This window comes from Triturus cristatus, chromosome 5_2, assembly GCF_964204655.1.
Source record: "Triturus cristatus chromosome 5_2, aTriCri1.1, whole genome shotgun sequence".
Lineage (NCBI taxonomy): Eukaryota > Metazoa > Chordata > Amphibia > Caudata > Salamandridae > Triturus > Triturus cristatus.
In genome coordinates, this window is record NC_140588.1 from 567,162,828 (window position 1) to 567,184,136 (window position 21,309).

At 43.1% G+C, this 21,309-nt stretch overlaps 1 protein-coding gene across 1 annotated transcript in view; it reads left to right on the top strand.

Moving 5' to 3' along the window:
• Positions 1–4,625, top strand: part of MARS2 (methionyl-tRNA synthetase 2, mitochondrial) — a 62,202-nt gene extending 57,577 nt beyond the window's left edge. Inside the window, exon 3 of the mRNA XM_085607642.1 lies at positions 3,300–4,625. Within this exon, the coding sequence (XP_085463768.1) occupies positions 3,300–4,490 (1,191 nt within the window). The 3' untranslated portion in view covers positions 4,491–4,625. The remainder of the gene's footprint in view (positions 1–3,299) is intronic.
• Positions 4,626–21,309: the final 16,684 nt, after the last annotated feature.

Sequence of the window (21,309 nt, forward strand, 5' to 3'; positions counted from 1 at the left end):
TACGTTTGAATCCCAGCCTTAACTCAACATCGTGTGATTCTAGGCAATTGACTCCATCTCCTGCGTCTAAAAAAGAGGAAAAACATATCTGACAAAGTCTGGTTCTGTTGTAAAGCGCTCTAGTGACTTTGGGCTAGATAGGTGCTATAAAACATCCTACAAAGTAGGAAGCGATCTAATTAGCTCATTAAGCAATAATGTCTTTCATCACTGGAGTGTCTGACAAAACCATATCATAACCTCCTTCAGGGACGGCTTTAGCGCTGGTGGCGCCTTGTAAAACAATTGCCCACCACATGGCCACCTCCTCCTCGGATTCACTCGCTATCACTGGTCAAAAGTGCCCCTCATCTCTCCATAGCCCCTCTCTCGCATACATTTCATTTGTTTTAAAGCGCAGGTAAAGGCTGGCTTTACTAGTCCACTCAGCTATCCACATAAAACACATATCTGTTCTTTGCAGCAGGCATATTATCCCCCCGGGCTTCTTTATGATGAGTCAAAACTGCAGCTAGACAAAACTCCGATCTCTCTTTCTCTAGTACGAACATTAGTCACCAGAGGTATGCTGACATTTTTATTTCTGCCTAAAAGCTGAATGTACAAGAAACTCTGCAGTAGGTGCTTTTAAAGTAATTTATTGGGCAGCGTCCGCCCCTGAGGTCAGTGCCCCCCTAACAGGTCAGCGTCCAGTGCCGCCGAACCGGTCGCACTGCCCTAAAGCAGGCCCTGACCTCTTTTGCAGTCACAGGTGAGACCCAAACTGCAGTACAATCAAAAAAGGCATGGAATGTGGTTTACAATGAAAGTTTTTCAGGTTCATGTGCTATTGCACAGCAACAAATGTGCGAGAAAGCACATAGGTAAGTAATGTATTGCATGATCAACTAAAACCTTTACAATTCCATCAAAGTGCAAACAAACAGATAAATTAAAACACATTAAAAAAGCATTGAGGTAAAACCATCAAGAACGTGGGACATTGGGTCTCCATAAAAAGAGAGCGCAGCGTAGGAACCATAAATTGCAAGTAAACTGCAAAGTGCCACGTGCCTTGCATCAAATCAATACAGATACTCCATAGCGGAGATCAGAAAATACAGCCCATGTGGAAAAGACAATAGTAAAGTGCGAAAGCTTTATCATATGGTTTTAAAGTGCAGCAGGTGTGAAGGATTTGGGTGAAGTTATAGTGTAATGCATCTTTCAAAGAGCAAAATGTCAAGCAGCCGAACCATGTCAGATATTTCAGGCAACAAGGTGGGTTAACAGTATCATAAAAGGGACAGTAGAGCCTGTGGGAGCAGTTGTCCAACTGGTCCATGTATAGGGTGCCATATCTATGGGCCACCAGTTCATTGTTTGAGTTTGAGCAAGCTTATGCTTGATGCTGCCTGCTAGGATGTTCCCAGGCGTGGACGATTATCCCTCAGGAGCTTCCGGCTGATTTCATTTATGTCCTGTTCCTTTGATAGGAGTTGCCTGTTTTTTTTAAAGTCCTCTTTAAATGCTGCAACATTATGACTGGATGGGTGAGGCATTCCTTGGCCAGATTCAGTGTGGTCATCGCCCTGCTGGCGACTGTGAGATGTATGTCTGTACTAGGATTTGTGTTTTATGTACTGAGACTTGAAATATGCTTGAGTTTTTTGTTTGTTTTGGGAGTATAATTAAGGCTCCGGTTTTATGGTATTTGTTTTTTAACATTGCCGTCTGTATTTATCCATATTTATTTTTGGGCTATTTTATCAGTATTTATCCATATTTATTGTATATTTTGTGAATAAATGTGGTTGTAAAATTGTATGTTTCCACATTTATTTAACTGATAAACCTGCACACATACTTCGATGCCTGATGTGTTTTAGAAAATTAAGCAGCCGAACATTACAATACCCCCTCAGGTAAATATTTGCATTATGCTACAAATGTATGCTGACATACGCCATTATGTAAGGAAATCTCATTCTGTGTTTTGTAACTCCCTATTCTGTCTATCTACTTAGCTATTGACTTGCAACTAATGAAAGACAGCATGGAAAGTCAATCAAAAGGACATATATTTTTTGTATTTTTTTCCAGTTTTTGAAAATAAATGTAGGCATTAAAAATGCAATAGGTCTCGTCTTTCATTAACTTAAAGCCATTTGCTTTGCTATACAATACCATTAGCAAAGCAAATGGCTTTAACTTAATCAAAGGCGAGACCTATTGCGTTTCCAATGCTTGTTTTTAGATGTATCGGTTTGGTGCTAATGTTCAGCTATGAATGTGTAAATTGTAGCCTTTAATTTACGTTAATTATCGCATGTAACACCTTCACATGCTGTTTCAGAAAGATGAGCGGTTCCTGAGATGTCTGAGTTTTGTCATTCCTTGGCTTCTGCTACCCGAGGCAGCTGTCTGGGTACTATATATATAAAATAGGGTGGGTGTTCCTTATGTCGCACCACTCCATCTGCTAACCCCGTTTCCTCTGCTAGGCATGTGTGTGTCTGTCGTGCGTGCACACCAGCACGGAAGCAGTACTGACATACTTTCAGACTCCACTCGAATCTGCGTGGCAGATGTGCTTGCTTATATTACACGCTCATGTTGCAAAGGCTCAGTAGAGGATCTCAAAATGAATTTATTTTTAGGTGGAGGCGATAGGAAGGCAATCGATAGTTGCCATATCTCTATGCTTTCCCTCAAAAGCAGAGGGGAGACATAGAAATACAGCTTGCCCAAATGTGGGAGGACAGGCTAATTTACTGTTCTAATTTTAATACGTGTACTTCGGGGTGTTCCCAATAAGCATTCCCAAATCTTCAAAACCTGTAGTTAGAATGGGAAACGTGTGTTTCCTCAAATGTTTGGGGGTATTTCTGTGCCTTCCCCTCGTTTTGCCTCCTCTTATAGGCACAATAGTATTTCCACGCTTCCCAGCCACTTCTAGAATGAATGTAAATACAGGGGAGGGCAAAAGATGAGAGCTCAAACTGCCAGTTGCCTTGAATGCTGTATATTAAACATTGATGTCTTCAGGGCTTTATATTTGCAATCATTTAACTTTTTATCTTTGTTTCGTTCGAGGTCTCCCACACAGTTCTTCTGTTGGTGTGTAAGTCCTTTACTTAGCTGGACCCTGATATTTGTAGATGAAACTATTCTTGTGCAATACTATGATATAAAGAGCTGCATAAAGAGCTTTTATTCCCGAATTTGTTCATTACTCTATATAAATCGATAAACAAATGCAAACATAACTTATGATGGATAAAAGCTCTATTTTAATATAAATATTTTTTTGTTTTTAGGTACACTGGACAAAGGAAGAAAATTATATGTTTAAATTATCAGAATTTAGACTTCCACTATTAAAGTGGCTTCAGAACAACCCAAGCGCAATTTATCCGGATAAGTTTTACCAGTTGGTCCTACAAGCACTGCAGGAGGATCTACCCGACCTTTCTGTATCTCGAGAAAGAGGTCGTCTGACTTGGGGTATTCCCGTTCCTGGTGATGACTCTCAGACTGTGTATGTTTGGTTGGACGCATTGGTTAATTACCTCACCATTGCTGGCTATCCTGAGGCCCACAGGTCTTGGTGGCCCGGTGCACATCACGTGGTGGGCAAAGACATTCTTAAATTTCATGCCATCTATTGGCCTGCGTTTCTAATGGCAGCTGGCCTGGAGCCACCTTCGCGGCTCTATGTGCATTCTCACTGGACAGTTCATGGTCAGAAGATGTCGAAAAGCCTTGGTAATGTAGTTGACCCAATGCACTGCTGCACACAGTTCACAGTTGATGGCTTCAGGTACTTCCTCCTACGGCAAGGAGTCCCTGACCGAGACTGCGATTATTATGAAGATAAAGTGGTAAAACTCGTGAACGCGGAGCTAGCAGATGCTCTGGGTGGGCTTCTGAACCGCTGCACTGCACCTGCCATTAACTTTGCCCAGAATTACCCTTTCTTCTCCTGTGCTTGCTTTCCAAACAGGCTGGCGCCCTTTGAGGAAGAAGCATTGGCAAGAGCCTCAGAAGAGGACTATAAGCTGCTGGAGTCTGTAGAATGCTTGTCAGCCGAGGTAAACGACTACTATGAAAACTTCCAGGTGTATAAAGCGTTAGAAGCCATAAATCTAAGAGTGAAGCAGACAAATGCGTTCTTTCAGAGACATGTGCCATGGAAGCTTGACAGGAGTAACCCGGCAGATAAGTGCTGGCTGGACACTGTCCTCTACGTGACCTTGGAGTGCCTGCGCATGTATGGTACTTTACTCCAGCCTGTTGTGCCATCTATTGCAGATAAGTTACTTTCCAGACTAGCAGTTGCGCCTCACGAAAGGACGTTGACAGGTCTTCAGTTCTTATCAAGATACCATGGAAAAGCTTGTCCCTTTGAAGGACGGGACTTGGGCCCTGACATGGGCATATTATTTAATAGACTTGAAAGACAAAAACTGCGTACAAAACAAAACCTCTCTCTCCAGCTTTCTGAATAGAACATGCGCCATTGCTGTGACTTACATCAAGCAGTTACTCAGTAAAATGCAGAAACCCTGGTGGACTGTAAAGACTTTAGAGGAATTTTAAGGAGTGGTTTATTCATGTGGAAGTAAAATTAACAAGTCCATGTATTTTTACTTTGGGTGGCAGTTTTTCAGAGAAGGTGATTGTACATGGTATACTCCACACATACATTCCTGTGAACTTGCGTTGTTAAATGAAACCATCTTAATACCAAATTCCCTTCCCAGACATTGCCCAAAACACTCCAGACTCCTAAAAAAAATAGCGTCTCTAAGCTCTAAATTCACATGTGTTTTTTCTCTCACAAACACCAGATCCATGTGTTCAGAAAGCTCCTGGGGAAGGTGCTTCACTGTAGTTCACAGACAGGCACTGTGTGGACTAAAAATCCTTAAAGTAGTCAATTGAAACTAGTGACTTTAGATCGTGGTGTTTGTTAGCCATCCTGCCAGGCATATTTTAATAGTTTGTAACCACAATAACCCCAGGGAAATCCAGGGGGAAGGAACTAGAGGCGCAGGGCATTAGGAACCAGCTAGCCTCCAACACGAAATGTTAAACACAAATAAAGCTGCCCCTAATACAGTGACCAAAGGTGCTCTAAACCTAAGCTGTGAGTGTTGGCATCTCACAAAAAGTGAAGGACGCACCTTGACGAAAGTCTGACAACAGGGGTCTCTCCTCCATTCGCCTCCCATGCGATATTTACCAAGGGCTTGATGAGAGTCCTGTTCCCCGGTGGAGGGTGACAAAGGTCATCCCACCAAGTGGTACCTTCTCACCACTAAGGTTGGTAAGAACTGAGACCTTTCACTGGTCCTGATGAATGCCACGGACCCTTCTGGGCCAAACTGCAGAAACATGTTGACCACCTTCACTATGGTGAGGGGACAATAATTTCCCCATGCTCACCGTCCACATTATGGTAATACCATATAGCTACCTTTCCTATTAAAAATGTAATTGGTAACTTTAATGGGTTTTAAACTTCACTTACTTATCACGGGCCCCCACTTAGCTTTAGAAGTGTCTCCCTGTCTTGAGGTAAAGGCCCGCCCTCTACCAAACCAAGTTTCTAGAGGGCGAGGACTGCCGATGATGAAGCATGACACCTGGTGGTGAGTGAGGACAGTCCTTCACTTTTTGTGAGATGCCAACACTCCCAGTTTAGGTTTAGAGCACCTTCGGTCACTGTATTAGGAGCAGCTTAATTTGTGTTTAACATATTTTAACAGTATACCTTTTGACAGAGGCCTTTGTAGGCAAACCAGATCTCTGTCCCTTAAAGCACGAATGCCAGCCACACTCGCAGTGCTCTTCACTATGTAAGTTATTTCAGTTCTCTTTGCGGTACGTAGTGAGGCGATTCTAGAACATATTTGCTGCCTTTTCAGGCCCTTTTCTCTCCATCCTGTGGTAATTCCTCTCCAGAGGGCTTTTTCATTTTTATTAAAGTATTTCAACTTAATAAAACATCAAAACGTACTAAGAGTTAAAAGAGATGAAAATGATTCGACAAATACTCCTAGTTTCCACTTTAAGAATAAAGAATCAAAAATAGCAATAGCGAACTCTCACAACCCTGCAACAGAAGCGGAGCGTATGGTCAAAGGCAGGGGGTGATAGAAGTGCAAGGGGTGACAAAGTTCAGTCAAAACATTACATTGTCCAACAGAAACTTCCAGTCACAGCGGACAAAACAACTATGATAGAAACCCCATTTACAACAGGCCAGTAGGTATTCAACAAGTAACACACATTAAGGAGAGTAAAACAACAGTTAGATCAAGAATTGGGTTCCGGTTGTGTGAACATTCTGGTGTCTTCTTTTGGGACCAACCTTAACTTTGCCAGGTGCCACAGCGTAGCTTTCATCTCTGTCAATATATAATCCTTCTTGTTATGTTTCCTGAGTTGAGTGGTGTGGCAGAGGTCCAGAAGTGTGTATAATCTCCCCAAAATCAAAGTTCAATAAAGCAATCACTCGGAATATGTGTTTTCACCAGATGATGGTTTTAATCCAGTAACGCGTTTCGCTTGCACAGCAAGCTGGCTTAATTAAAACCATCATCTGGTGAAAACACAAACTCCGAGTGATCGCTTTAATGAACTTTGATTTTGGAAATGGTCTGGCGCGCTCCGCCGGCTCTAGCGATCCTCTCAATATGGTGAGGGGTGGCAAAAGGAGCAACAGTGGATGGATATAGATATATATATATATATTCACTGAAAAAACCATAGGTTTCACACACGTTATAGTTAGGAATTAGCATTTAAAAAACTTGCAAATTCAATGAAAAAACCATAGGTTTCACAAATGTTATAGTTAGCTGGACATTTCGCTCGTAAAAAACCAATGAAATTCCCCCGTTATAGTTAGTTCAGCTAACTATAACTCGCGCACCCGCAATCCACTGCTGATGACGTCACATATTACATCACTCATGACATGGTCAGTGACATCACTGATGACATCTCAAATGACATCACTGATGACATCATCCAGTGAATGTGTGTTTTTGTGAAAATTAAATATGTTTTATATATGTATATCTCAAGGTCGATGGAAGAATAAATGGGTATATAAGTGTCTAAATGGATGATTTGTTTTTGAAAAATTGATTGTGTAACTGACTGATTAAGTGTATCATAGTGAATACATGGCTTAGTGAGTAATGTTTAAATATGTAAATATCTGTATCAGTCTCTCACTTTGTGTATAAGTGGCTGCATGGGTTGGTGAGTAGCGTTACAACAAGCTACATGGGTGTCTATATAGGTTATTAGTTGGTTTTTTGAGTATCAGTCTGAGTGTCTGCATGGTTCGGTGGGGGGTATTACGTAGTGCATAGGTGCATGAATGAGTGACTCACTGTATGTGTTGAAGACAGCATGTGTGCAGGACTCTATGGGTGGATGAGTGTGTGTAAGGGTGTGTTAGTGAGTGAATGACTGTCTCAATAGTGTCTTTATGAGTAACTACATATGTTTTAAACTAGTATATGTGACTATTGGTGTATATAAGTGAGTATATGTGAGAGTGATCGATTGAAAGACTTCCTGTATGAATAAGTATGTGTTTCTATAAGTGAATGTTTAAAAGACTAAGTATGTGTAAGTTTCTGTAGAAGTAAGTGTGGTGGTGTGTGTATAACTGTATATGCAAGTAAATGTATGTTTGATTCTTTATTAGCATGAGTGATTATGTGTGTGAGTAACTATGGATGAGTGGCATTGTGTAACAGGATGTATAGGTGTATGAGTACATATGATGAGTGAGTACATGTATGAGTGACTGTATAGGACTGTTGGTGAATGAGTGGATGTGTATGTGGTTCTTAGAATTACTGAAGAGGTTGTTGTAACTGGTATTGGTATGTCCATTGTTTTGAAAATGTTAGTCTCTATTTTTGAATGTGTGTATCAAAGGTTATATTAGGGTGAGAGGAGGTCTGCCACTCTATCACAAGGATGATGTCATCAGTGATGTCATTTGAGATGTCATCAGTGATGTCATGAGTGATGTCACTGACCATGTCATTAGTGATGTAATATGTGACGTCATCAGCAGTGGATTGCGGGTGCGTGAGTTATAGTTAGCTGAACTAACTATAACGGGGGAATTTCATTGGTTTTTTACGAGCGAAATGTCCAGCTAACTATAACATTTGTGAAACCTATGGTTTTTTCATTGAATTTGCAAGGTTTTTTAAATGCTAATTCCTAACTATAACGTGTGTGAAACCTATGGTTTTTTCAGTGAATTTGCAAGGTTTTTTAAAAGCGAATTTTTAAATATAACGCGTGTGAAAGCTATATTTTTTCTTGTTTTTGCATGGTTTTTTGAATTTTATTTCCTAACTATAATATGTGTGAAACGTATGATTTTTTTATTGATTTTTTTTCTTTTTTACATCATTTTTTTCCATTTTATTTTTTCCTTTAAACACTATTCTACCTATGTATATATTCATGGTTTTAATTAATTCTTCAATTTATAAAGATTCACCTTTTTTAAATTATTGGTTAGATATAGTTGTATAACATAGTTAATATCTTCAACAACCCCTTTTTTTTTTTTTTTTTTTCAAAACATTTTTTTTACCGTGCGCGTACGCTTACCGTAAGCGCACCGTAAGCGGACGGTTCGCTTTATGTACGGTGAGCCTACGTAATATTTCTACTCTGTTTGCGTATGGTTACGCAATTTGCGTATGCATCCGTACTTCCTACGCGACGCGTAAGCGCATGCTTTACACGCGCACGCGCACGTTACGCGGAAGTGTTCGACCGTGCCTGTAATGCGCATGCGCGTGTCTTTCGTACGCGCATGCGTACTTTTACCGTACGCGCTCGGTAAGCTTACCGTGCGCGTACGGTTGGTCATGTGATCAAGAAACAACACTTTTGATTGGTTTAAACTACTTTCAGTTCCAGAATCTTCCTACACAACACCTGTTCCCCTCATTACTGCTTGTGATTTCTTAGGAGAAGGAGCTGAATTGTCTTTGGGATACAATGGCAGAGCAGCAGACCTCTTCTGAGAGTGAGCAGGGCAGCAGCATCATCAGGCAGAGAAGGAGGAAACAAAATAATTCTTTTGTTTGGGAGTATTTTGCTTTTCCAGAGGGGCAGAAAAAGGTAAATGCTCCATTAGTCACCTGCTCACTTTGTGAGCGTGTCTTATCTAGAGGTAACCCAAGGAAGAAGTATTCCTTTGGTAACCACACTATGGTGAGACACATTAGGGATAAACATCCCAGGACTTTTGCTCGACATTCTGAAGCAAATCCTTCAGAAAGTCATCCGAGCACACCCGCAGAAGCTCAGCCGAGTACATCTTCGGCAGCTCAGCTGAGCCCTTCCTCTGCGGTGGGAGCATCACCCTCTTCTGCTCCTCTGGAAATGAACCCTCGATTTCTGAGGGTACAAATGAGGTGCACCAGATGTTATGGTCTAATTGTTCATGGGGAGACCAGTGTTTCCCTAATAAACAATAAGATAGACCAGCACATCTGTAGTACTTATTAATATTCCCATTCTTTCTTTCCTCTGTCCCTGTATTAACACAACGGCTCTTTTAAGAGCCAACCTTACCTCACAACTTTTTTTTTTTTTTTTTTTTAAAACAATTTTTTTTTTTTTTTACCCTACAAGGTCCTTGAGGGAGTACAACGGAAATGAGAAAAGCAGAGAGAGGAGAAGTGAAAAAAAGGGAGCATGAAAATAAATGTGTAATAAATACAGAAATCTCACAAAAAATAAAATATTTATTAATAAATGCTTCATTTAAATTGCTAGAAAAAACGTTTAAAAAAAAAAAAAAAATCTCAATCTGAAAAAAAAGAAAAAGTATTAATATTTAATAATACATTTTAGAATACAATACACATATTTTCATATTTAAAAAACAATTTTTTGCCCTTTTTTTGCTGTTTTCAGAATATATTGAATTTCACTGTAAATCGTGAAAGCAATAGCATTCATCACTTAACAGCGGGTAAAAAAAAAATAACAATCTGAAAGATTGTTTAAAAAAAGCCCAGAATCTCTTCTCACTAAAACATACCTTTATAGAAATGTTAATTATTTTTCAAAATATCATCTAAGAACAATAACTTTTTGCACTACATATTGTCGTAAACATTTTTTTGCATAAGCATAATCACCAAAATAATATGTGTCTAAGAAGTCCACAATACAAATTGTTACCTTTCCTTTAGGCCAAATGGTAATTTTTAAAACCTTTTTTGATGAAATTTCCAATGGTAATCCAATAAAATTGCAAAAATTATTTGTACAGATGTTGCAAATTCTATCAAAAATTTTGGTTTCAGAAAAATTAAATAGGAATTTGCTAAATCAAAAGGCAAACGTTGCATAAAAACCAATTGAGAATCATTACACAGTGTCCAGCCTTTTTCACATTTAAGATAAACTGTGTAATGACCAGAAGTTATCGTAGGTCCATCATGGAAAATTATTGCAACTGTAACAAAAGTTTTTCCTGAAATTGATAATTGCTGTCCTATAAACTTCTTTATTAAAGTGTCCAATTTTGAACCATCAGCTCTACAACGTTGCATCATTAAAATTACATACTGTCCATATTTCTTTAAAAATAACGTTGAAAACATGTCAGATTTACATTCACAGCATTCCATGCTATGATTCGCATCTTTAACTAATTTACTAAAACTCACTGATTTACTTTCTGGCAATGTTAAATAGATAAACCTTTCTGAATCAACATTAGAGCTGCATGTGTAGAAACAGTTTTCACAAGTATGTTTCCATTTAGAAGAGAGACCGAACATATTCTCAATATCTATGCCTTCATCTTCCAGTACCATAAGGACATACATCAAGAATTCCTGTGCATCTTGCTGTACATTTTGAGTAAACTGTGTACGTCCTGAACATACGTCTAAAAGATTTCTAATTTCATTAGCACTTTCTATTTTATTTTTATCAATACTCAGTTTCTCATAAAGGACACTTAGCACAGAACAGAATCTTTTATCATGATTTACTATTATCTGCTCTTGCAAACTTTCAAGATAAAATACAACATTTAGCACTACATTTGCGTAGCAGTTGACACCAGAGCTATTTTCAAAATGACAACCAACAACCTCTTGAACACTGTCCTTTTTCTTTTTGCTTGCAATCACATGAGTCTCTTTTTGTTTTCTCTTCTCTACATCCTCATTACAGATATTGTCAAATCTCCTTTTCCGAGAAACAACACGTTTCTCCAACACAGGATACTGACCTAAATGAGGAGCATAGGTTCTTCTTAATCTATTATACTCCTTTACACAATTTGCATCTGAACTAACTTTTGAGTCATCAAAGTCTATCATGAATAAACCAGATAATGTTTTCACTCGTGACAAAGCAACATATGCCATACCTTCTTTGAACACAGTAGATCCAATGTTTACAAAAGCACTATCTACAGTTAATCCTTGACACTTGTGAATAGTTACAGCATATGCTAGAGAAAATGGAAACTGCTTCCTACGTACATATAAGTCTTTTACAAGCAAAAAACGGACTGAACAACGACTAATATCTTTAATCTCTGCAATCTGATCAAATTTTATTTTTAAAAATTCAATTCCATCTTTTTTCTGGTATTTCACAAAACCCACAACTTTACCCATAGCTCCATTCACTAAAACTTTTTCAACATCCAAATTTCTCCTTAAAAATACTCGACAGGAGGAGCCTAGCGCTTGACCAAGATGGCCGCGTGAGCTCTGAGCTCCCGAGACCCTCGCGCCCTCCGTCGACTATCCTGTCTCTAATCCTGTCTGTATGCATGGCATCGTGTAGATGACCTGTCAGGGAGGCGATTGATGCTACCCGCGATCGGATCGCCCACCGGGAACCGGAGTTATGCATGGCGGAAGATTGCGGCCTATCCCCGAGGGATGCCAGGGGCTAGAGTTGGCAGGATGCCCGACTTCTAGTTGAACAACAACGGCTAGGCGAGGTGTGAACTGTCGGACGGAGGTCCCCATCCCTTTACTTTCGCTTTCTCTCCCTTTGTCTGCCCTGCCCCTGGAGAGCTCTTGGTGGCTTTATTATCCTTTGGACGCTCTACATGCTACTCTGGCGGCCCATTGCAGAACTGATTACTCCTGATTCCTCTCGTTGAGAGAGGGCAGTCTTATCTGAACCGACCTCCTTGGTACCAACCATGTCGGGCAAAGCAGAGGTGGATCGGCTGAAGCCTAAGTCTACCAGGCGGGGAGCCTATACTCAAGTCAATAATATGGACCGCTATGCTCTGCAGAAGGGATCACCGAGTGGGTCGAGCCAGTCGCCGGATACCCAGAAGGAGGCCTCGCCCTTGGCCCCGGAGCTCTCGCTGCAGGATGTCATGGGCGCGCTCGAAGGGATGCAGACTTCGATTGGGAGACAGTTCGATGCCCTGGCACATAAGGTGGATGCCATCTTGGTGGATGTTAACCTGATCCGTGCGGACTTGGGCAAAACGAATGAACGGGTTAAAACCCTGGACCTCAAGACCACGGGCCTCGCCGATGATGTCACGGAACTGCAGACCGAGGTTCGTAAGCTAAGGACCGAGAGTGATCTCACCGCCCGCCGGCTGGAGGACTTTGAGAGCCGGGCCAGGCGCAACAACGTGCGCGTTATCGGGGTCCCGGAGTCCTCGGATGAGGCTTCGGTTGACCTGCTCGTCGAGGACTTGGTGCTTAACCATCTGCAGCCTAAGGGTCTTGGGAAGTTCTTTGCGGTTGAAAGGGCCCATAGAGTGCCGGGTGGGAGGCCCAAGGTGGGAGCCCCACCGAGGCCGATTGTCGCCCGGCTCTTTCATTTTCGAGATCGGGACGCTATCCTGCAAGTATCGAGGGTGACGGGCCCGGTCCCCTTTCAGAACGCGTCGGTGAATTTCTATCCGGACTTCACCCAGCAGGTGCAGAGGCAGAGACAGGGCTTTCTGGGGGTGAAGAGGCGACTTCGGGAGAGGGATCTGAAGTATGCCATGCTCTTCCCTGCCAGACTACGTGTGGTGTACGAAGATCGGACATTCTTCTTTGAGTCTCCTGTCATGGCCGATGAATGGCTGGACGCTTTGCCCCGGCGGCGGACGGGAGAGGACATTGCCGCGAATGGGGACAGTGGCCGGGATGGGCAAGGCTGATTTTTCGGAGCCGGTCTGACTCGATTTGACTTTCTTTGATGACTTGATTAGAGTGCAGTAAATGCGGAGGGTTGCGGGAGGACGAGGGGAGCTCTTTCCTCCCTTAGGGTGCTTTTTGTAGATTTTGGGTGTGGTAGGGCGACAGGCACACTGCAAGTTGGGGGGGCTTTGTAAGCTGCAGCAGGGGTGCAGGGTGGGGGGGATGGTTGGGGTTTTGGGGTTGTTGTTGGGGGGTCTGTTTCTGCAAGGCGTAGTGATCATCTTCGGTATTGTCCCATGGTGGCTCTTCGGGGGGGGGGGGGGGTGGGCCTCTTTGTGTTTGGGGATGGGGGTAGAGGTTTAAGTGTTATTAGCTGGAATGTTAATGGTTTGGGGGATCGCCTTAAGCGCGGGATAGTTTTGCAACACTTGAAACGGTCACTGCCAGATGTTGCCTTACTGCAGGAGACACACCTTATAGGTAACACGTGCTATGCTCTTAATAGGAAGGGTTATAAATTCATAGCTCATTCGGGATTTTCCTCCGGGTCTAGGGGTGTGGGTATCCTAGTCAGAGCCTCGCTACCATTTGAGGTGGACTCCACCGTTGTTGACGATAGGGGGAGGTTTGTGGCGGTGGCGGGGAGGTGGGAAGGTAGAACTCTGGTTTTAGTTTCGGTTTATGTCCCTCCAGCCCTGCAGGCCTCCACGTTTGTAGATCTGGGTAGGGCCTTGCTGGATCTCCCGGGGGGTATGTTAGTGGTAGGGGGGGACTTCAATGCTGTCGGCTCTGGGCTGCTGGATAGGTACCCGCCCAGAGACACAGGGGGGGCTCAGAAGTGGCTTCCAGACTTCCTAGACACACTCGGCCTGATAGACTGCTGGAGGCTCCGACACCCCACACAGCGTCAATACACCTTCCACTCCGGGGCGCATGGTAGCCTTTCTAGGATTGACTATCTGCTCACTTTGGCTGTGCATGCCCCTTTGGTGTCTGAGGCCAGGCACATGGCGCGTGGTATATCGGACCATTCGCCAGTGTGGGTCAGGCTGGATGTCGGCCGAGAGGGAGGGGGAAGGGTGGCTCCTATTAACCCCTGGTACTTTCGAGATTCCAAGATGCGCAGCGCACTGGTGAAGACAGTTAAAAAAAATTTCAAGGATAATCAGGGGTCCGTGGACTCGGCAGTGTCGCTCTGGGAAGCATTTAAGACCGTGCTGCGAGGGGAGGCCCTCTCACTTGTAGTGGCGGCCAAGCGGCGGAGAGATGGCGAGGTTATGAAGGTGGAGGAGGAGATCGTGGCTTTGGAGGGAGCGCTAGAGGAGGAGGTAACAGCGGCCTCACTGCATGAGCGGAGCTTGAAGCAAGCCGAGTATAAGGACCTTGTGACAAATGCCGCTAAGACCCTCAGTAGGGAACAGCAGGGCCGCCTGTATGATGTTGGTGACAAGGCCGGGAAGCTCCTAGCTTGGCTGGATAAAAAAGAACGGGTCAATAGAGTAGTGCCGGAGCTGACGGGAGAGGGGGGAGAGGTGATTGTGGAACCTGAGGGGATTGTCCAGTGTTTTTTGGACTATTTCCGTAAGGTTTATGCCTCAGTGTCGGATAGGCCGCCCGAGGACTCGCATGACCTCTTGCGGGATATCGCTCTGCGCTGAACTCGGGCAAGGCCTCGGGCCTGAATGGCTTGCCGATTGACCTGTATAAACTGTTCACGGATAGGGTAGCCCCTCACCTGCGCGCCATGTTCGTGGAGGCGCGGGGGAGTGGGACCCTCCCGTTGGACCAGAGGCTGGCGACAATTGTCGTGATACATAAAGATGGTAAACCCCGAGATAAGTGTGCCTCATATAGGCCCATATCACTCCTCAACGCCGAGCCGAAGATCCTGGTTAAAATCCTGGCGGGCCGATTGGTCAGGGTACTTGGAGACTTGATTCACCCGGATCAATCCGGTTTTATTCTGCATCGCAACACCGCGTTGAACCTTCGGCGTCTTCATGGGGTGATCGCCAGGGCTGGCACGCTGCGAGAACCGGCTATTGTGGCGTCTCTTGATGCCACGATGGCCTTCGATACGGTGGAATGGGAATATTTGTGGGCTGTGCTAGCCAAGTTCGGCTTTGGCCCTGGTTTTGTGAGCTGGGTGAGGTTGCTGTATGAGGGACCCTTTGCGAGTGTGGTGGTAAATGGCCGGGCATCGCCTCCGTTCCGGCTTGGGAGGGGGACTCGGCAGGGCTGCCCCCTGTCGCCTCTGTTGTTCGCCCTTGCTCTTGAACCGCTGGCGGCGTGGATACGCTGGCACCCGGATATACGTGGCCTTCGGTGGTCGCCCGAACACGAGGACCGCATTTCGCTATATGCTGATGACATTTTGTTGTATCTTGCCTCGCCTAAGAACTCACTCATAGTGGTCTGTGACGTTCTTACATCCTTCGGTAGGAATTCGGGCTTCGTCCTCAACTGGAGTAAATCGTATTTATACGTCCTTAGTGGTGAGGTTCCGCCGGTCCCGCGAACTTGTTCGATCCAGATTGCTCAGCAGGGCTTCGTGTATCTGGGGATCTTTATCTCCATGGACCCCGCTTTGCGGTATGAGAGAAACCTGCTCCCCCCCCCCCCCTGGCGCGCCTGCGGCGGGATGTTGAGGGCTGGCGGAGGCTGCCGCTCTCCCTAGTCGGGCGCGCTGCCTTGTTCAAAATGATGTCCCTTCCTCGGTTCCTCTACGCATTGCAAAATACTCTAGATTGGGTGCCGGCCAAGTACTTTCGGGAGGTCGAAAGCCTCCAACGGAAGTTGTTGTGGGATGGGCGGCCGCGGATAGCGATTGCTAAATTGACGCTTCCATGGTATGACGGGGGTATCGCCCTTCCGGACATCCGACGCTATTACTGGGCCACCCAGTTGTCCGCGATTAACCACGGTTTCTATGGCCCGGCCCTCAGCCCTGGTTATGCCATGGATAGATGGTTGTTGCGCGGTGGGAACTATCTTAGGGCATTGTACTCGCGGTCCCTCGACTCGTCCCTCACGGGGCCCACCGGGGTGGCGGTGCGTGTATGGAAGATGGCGACTGACTCTCTGGGCTGGAAGGATAGGCTCACCATAGCTGCCCCGTTGTTTGAATCTGAAAGGTTGGGTAGGCTTTGGCATACGAAAGGGTTTGATAAATGGGACTTGATCGGCATCTCCAGGGTTGGAGATATGCTGATTAAGGGTAGGGTGAAGTCCTTTGAAGAGTTGCAGAAGGAGTATGAGTTGGGGGCGTCTGAGTTTTTCCGATATGTTCAGGTGCGTCATGCCCTGCGGTCAGTCCTCGTGGAGGGTGAGAAGGTGCCTGAGTCCTCGCCTTTGGAGGACCGGATCCTTGATGGCCATATGCCGGAGAGCACGATCTCGCTCATCTACAAGAAACTGATAAATGTTCGGGCTGATACGCTACTGGGACTGCGGGACCAGTGGACTAGGGACGGACTCGAGTTGGATGATGAGGACTGGCAGTCTGCTGTTTCCTCTCCTAAGGAGGTTGCGATCCCGTCGTGTCTGAGGCTGGTGCAGCTCAAGATCCTGCATAGAGTGTATGTGACGGGGCCGCGACTGGTTCATATGGGATTCTCTGAGGAAGGCCTATGTAGGAGGGGATGCGGTATGGTGGGTACTTTCCTACATATCATCTGGGAATGTGGTGTCATCATGGAATTTTGGAGGCGAGTTCATGCGGTGATGAAGGAGGTGACGGGCATTGCTATGCAGCCGGAAGCGCGGTGTTGTCTCCTGAATGTCTGGGGGCCCACTGACCATGATGAGGCACAGACCCAGTGGGTGACCCTGGGTAACATGGTTGCTAAGAGGGACATCGCGCGCTTGTGGGGTTCCGGGGGGCCCCCCACGTTAACTGCGTGGAAAGAAAATATGGACTGGAGTATGCTCAGGGAGAAGACAGTATATTGTGCCAGAGGCCGCCCTCGGAAGTGGCATGCCATCTGGGGGCGGTGGAACCAATACAGGGGGGGGAATATGTCTTGCCCCTGATCTGGATCCCCCCCGAAGAACAGCTTTCTTCTTGACCTTCTTTCCAGCTCAGTATGCAGATGTGATGGTTAATTGACTTCTTGGGCCTCTGCTTTTCCCCCTTTTTCCTCTTATCATGGTACTGTGACTGTTAGACGATTGGGGTCCGGCTCCCCCTGAGGGGCTATCACCGTGGGTATTCAGTGTTGTTGCCTTGCTGGGGTTTGTTGTGTGTTTGTAATTATTAAAAATGGAACCTTCTCACTGCTCCTTCAATGGACTGTGGACGATTCTTTGTACTCTACTATCGAAGCTGCCGAACCTCCGGGTTGTCGGCTGAATAGCTGTGTCCAGATTTTTGAAGAAATAAAGGTTTAAAAAAAAAAAAAAAAAAATACTCGACAATTCATGCAAAGATATAGATTTTTTTCTAATCCAGCTGTTTTCGAAATGTTCTTCTCTAGAGAATCCAATTTATTTTGCAGTTTTCCTGTTAATGTAATAGTAATTCCTTCATGCTGAATTTTATCAACTGCTTCCATTTTCTTAATCTCTTCCTTTTCCAATTTCAAAAGTTCCTCATTGAATATCGAGCATTCACGTAGTGTTGGCATTAAGCAGATTACAGTATTTTTTTCTGCAATATTCTTGTATATTTTCTCTGCAACTATTTCTTCCTTTGGAAATAAATTATGTAGCAACCGACTCTGTAATGCTTTTCTACCAACTTCTGTCAGTAGTCCAATTCTGATATCTTTCAGAATACTTGCATAATCTTCATTGTTTGCTTGCCTCATATTGGTAGTAAGTTCTTTGTACTCAAAGAACGACCAAATATTCGCATTACCAATGCTTCTTAATGACTTCTTCGTGTCTTCATGTGTCACAGTATTAAACACTGGTTGTCCTTTAACTGGAGTAAGCTGTAGAAGATCCCCAAAAACTATAACATGTTTTCCTCCAAATAACATGTCATAGTCTCTCTTTAGAATTTGCTGCATTCTTAAATGCACAAAGGCAAGTATTAAGTTTGATACCATGCTTACCTCATCAATAATGAGAACTTGCATCTTCTTCAACACTCTTGAAACTTCGAAGCATGCTTCTCCTGTAAGCTTGTGATATTCTATTTTGTTCTCATGCTCCACTGGTAACATTAGCAAACGATGTAAGGTAATTCCTTTTATATTATATGCTGCTAATCCAGTTGGAGCAGTAACAACACAAGACAAAGTTGAATCTGTTTTTTGCTGTAGGTAGCTTCTGATGACTTTAATTAGGAAACTTTTTCCAGTTCCAGCTTGTCCACTCACATACATCCTGATTGGTTCAAATGATGTGCATGTGCACTCTTTATTTTCATGTAGTAATCCGTGATCAATTGTTTTACGGACTTCTTCATAAATTTGTTGTTGTTCTTCATTCAGTTGTTGTTCCAAATTTGGTAAGTCTATTAAATCTTCTTGAGCTTGATTCATAGCTGTTTCAACTTCATTCATGGCTATTGCAGCTTCATTTTCTACAATTGGTTGTCCTAGAGGATCTTGACTGATCGTTTCAGGACTTTGGAGAACTGTCTCTAGCTACTTCAGCTGCAATTGTTGCTTACTGTTCAATTTCTTCATTTAACATTTGGACATAATTTATGAAAGTACTGCATTCAATCGTATCTTTACATGCATTAAAGGAATCTTCATAGCTTTCAAATTCTCCAAGTAATTCGTCCTCTGTACGCCATGGTTTAAACAGCTGTAAAAGTGCCAAGTAGTAAAATTCCTTTTTGTCAGTAGTGTCGCAACTCAGCTTCCTATGATTAATCAAACTTCCTTTTGTTTGCTTCACCAAACATCCTTCTTCACCAATGACTTTATATTTTCCATTTTTGATGTCTTCTGTGGCTTTCCGTGAAAAAATGTAGTTCTTCAACACTTCATAGAGACACATGTTCTCAAGATGACAACTTCTTTTTGGGTAATACGTGTCCAACATGTTTGTTTTCAAAATATCTGTACTTTCCGGGTCGTTCTCAGCCAAATATTCAATTTCTGCAACAGATTTCAGTACCCGATTTCGCATTGCTGCAAGGCCTAAACTTACCCAAATTATTCTTCTGGATTTCGAGTACAGACTTGCAGATGATAACCTATCTGAGCATTCGTAGCATCCAATTTCTCGATGCGATAACATCTTTAAACTGAAACTGTATAGTTTCTTACTGACAGTTTTCTCGTGAGAAATCTCTTCCCACATTTCCTTCAATTCCGTTTTCTCAGATTTAGTAATGTACGATGTGACATACCGAGCAGCAGCAATAGAATTGTCTGCCACATACTGAATATCCATGTTAGCATTCCACATGGATAAAATGACTGGGTTGTAGTCATTTATATATTTTGACTCTTCTTTTCTTAGGTTGTACGTATTTTTTGGAGATTTTCTTGTAATGGTATGTCGCACAGCTGACATAAAACTGTTGACTCTTCCTTTTGAAAGAACAGGTCGTGGAAATCCAAATCGACATTTTGTGTAGAATTTATCTTTACTCTTGTACTTCCGTCGACAGTATTTTCCACACCGATGACTTTGGAAACGTAAAACTTGCTCTTTTAAGTTTTTCTCTTCTGTGCTTTTAGGTATAGCACATGTTGCATATTCTTCGATGAAAGATAACACTGCTTCATCAGCATCTGTTCCAAACTTTGGGGCATCCTTGATCCACAACAGCATATGAATATGAGGAGCACCTCTTGCTTGGTACTCTTTTCTCCAAAAGAAATCCACAACTTCTCCAAGAGGTGGATTTTTTTTATTGCAGATGAAGGACATCATAGCCTCAAATCTATGATTGAAATATCTGCAAACATTAACCGGATCCAATGAGCACAGTTCTCCTGCTGTCTTGTATTCGATGTTTTTAATGTTTGAATTTGCCTCTCGAAGAAAATCCAGAAGATCATCCCAAGCGTACTCCGCACAGCTTAGGGTGAGTAACCATGTAGGAGTTTCTAAATTCCGTAACATGCACTTCAATTCTCCATGGCATCGGTACCAATATTCATTTGTCCCACGCTGACAAGCCATCAGATTGATCAATTGTGATTCCAAATGATCATCTTGCTGCTGCACTTTGTTCATAAAATCCTTAGCAGACACATTATGTAGATGTACTCCACTTTTTAAAATGTGATTTACTGCATAAGATAGTGCAGACAAGTCACTTTCAAATAAAAGATGGAACAAATAAGGAATCCTTTGACAAAATCTGGGATCTTCTGCATATAATCTTGTAGTCCGATACTCTGAAGCAGGAATCTGGACTGCACGTTCATCGTATCGTCCACCTTCTCCTGTAGGAAACAGCTGGGGAAAACAACGAGCTTCCAAGCTCTCCTCCCATACACTCACGGGAGTTCCTTGTGCTTTCTTCATCTGAAACAGATCAATAGTGTTTGCCATAACTTCTTTTGAATGAAGAGGATGTATGCTGAAATGTTCATAAATTTCTTCTTCTTTTGACTTGTCCACTTTTTCAATTTGCCCAGTTGGTGTGTCTGTGTCTCCTACTAAATCTTCTTCATCTTCATCTATATAAATTGATTCATACCATTTATTATTCCTTTTCAAATATAAATTTGCTCTTTGTACTTTCCGTACATCTACCAGCTCCTGCCAAATTTTCTTACTCTTTGTAGGTACACCATTAACCAGAATTACTAATGGTTCAGTTTTCAAAGTATCTGTGTCAATAGTTTCCATATTTTTTTTCAAATCCAACGGCAAATAGACAACTCTTCCTTTTAAACCTCTCTGTAAATCTGAAGGAGGTAATTTGCATGTTTTTGGCTCCATACGTACTATGGTCTGGAACGGATGAACACATTGAATGAGTATAGACTCATACGTATTTAAATCAGAAAGTTCTGCAGGAACTTCAACCAATTCTAAATTATTATGTACAGCTCTAGCTGGCATTTTATTTTCTTCTAACTTGTTCTAACAGTATTTACAAATACGATGATCTTCACCCAAATCAAAACAATTTTCAAGAAATATATATGTTGCAAAATCCTTCCACTTATAATTATCTTCTTCTTCACTTTTTTTGTAGAGATCAACATTCCTT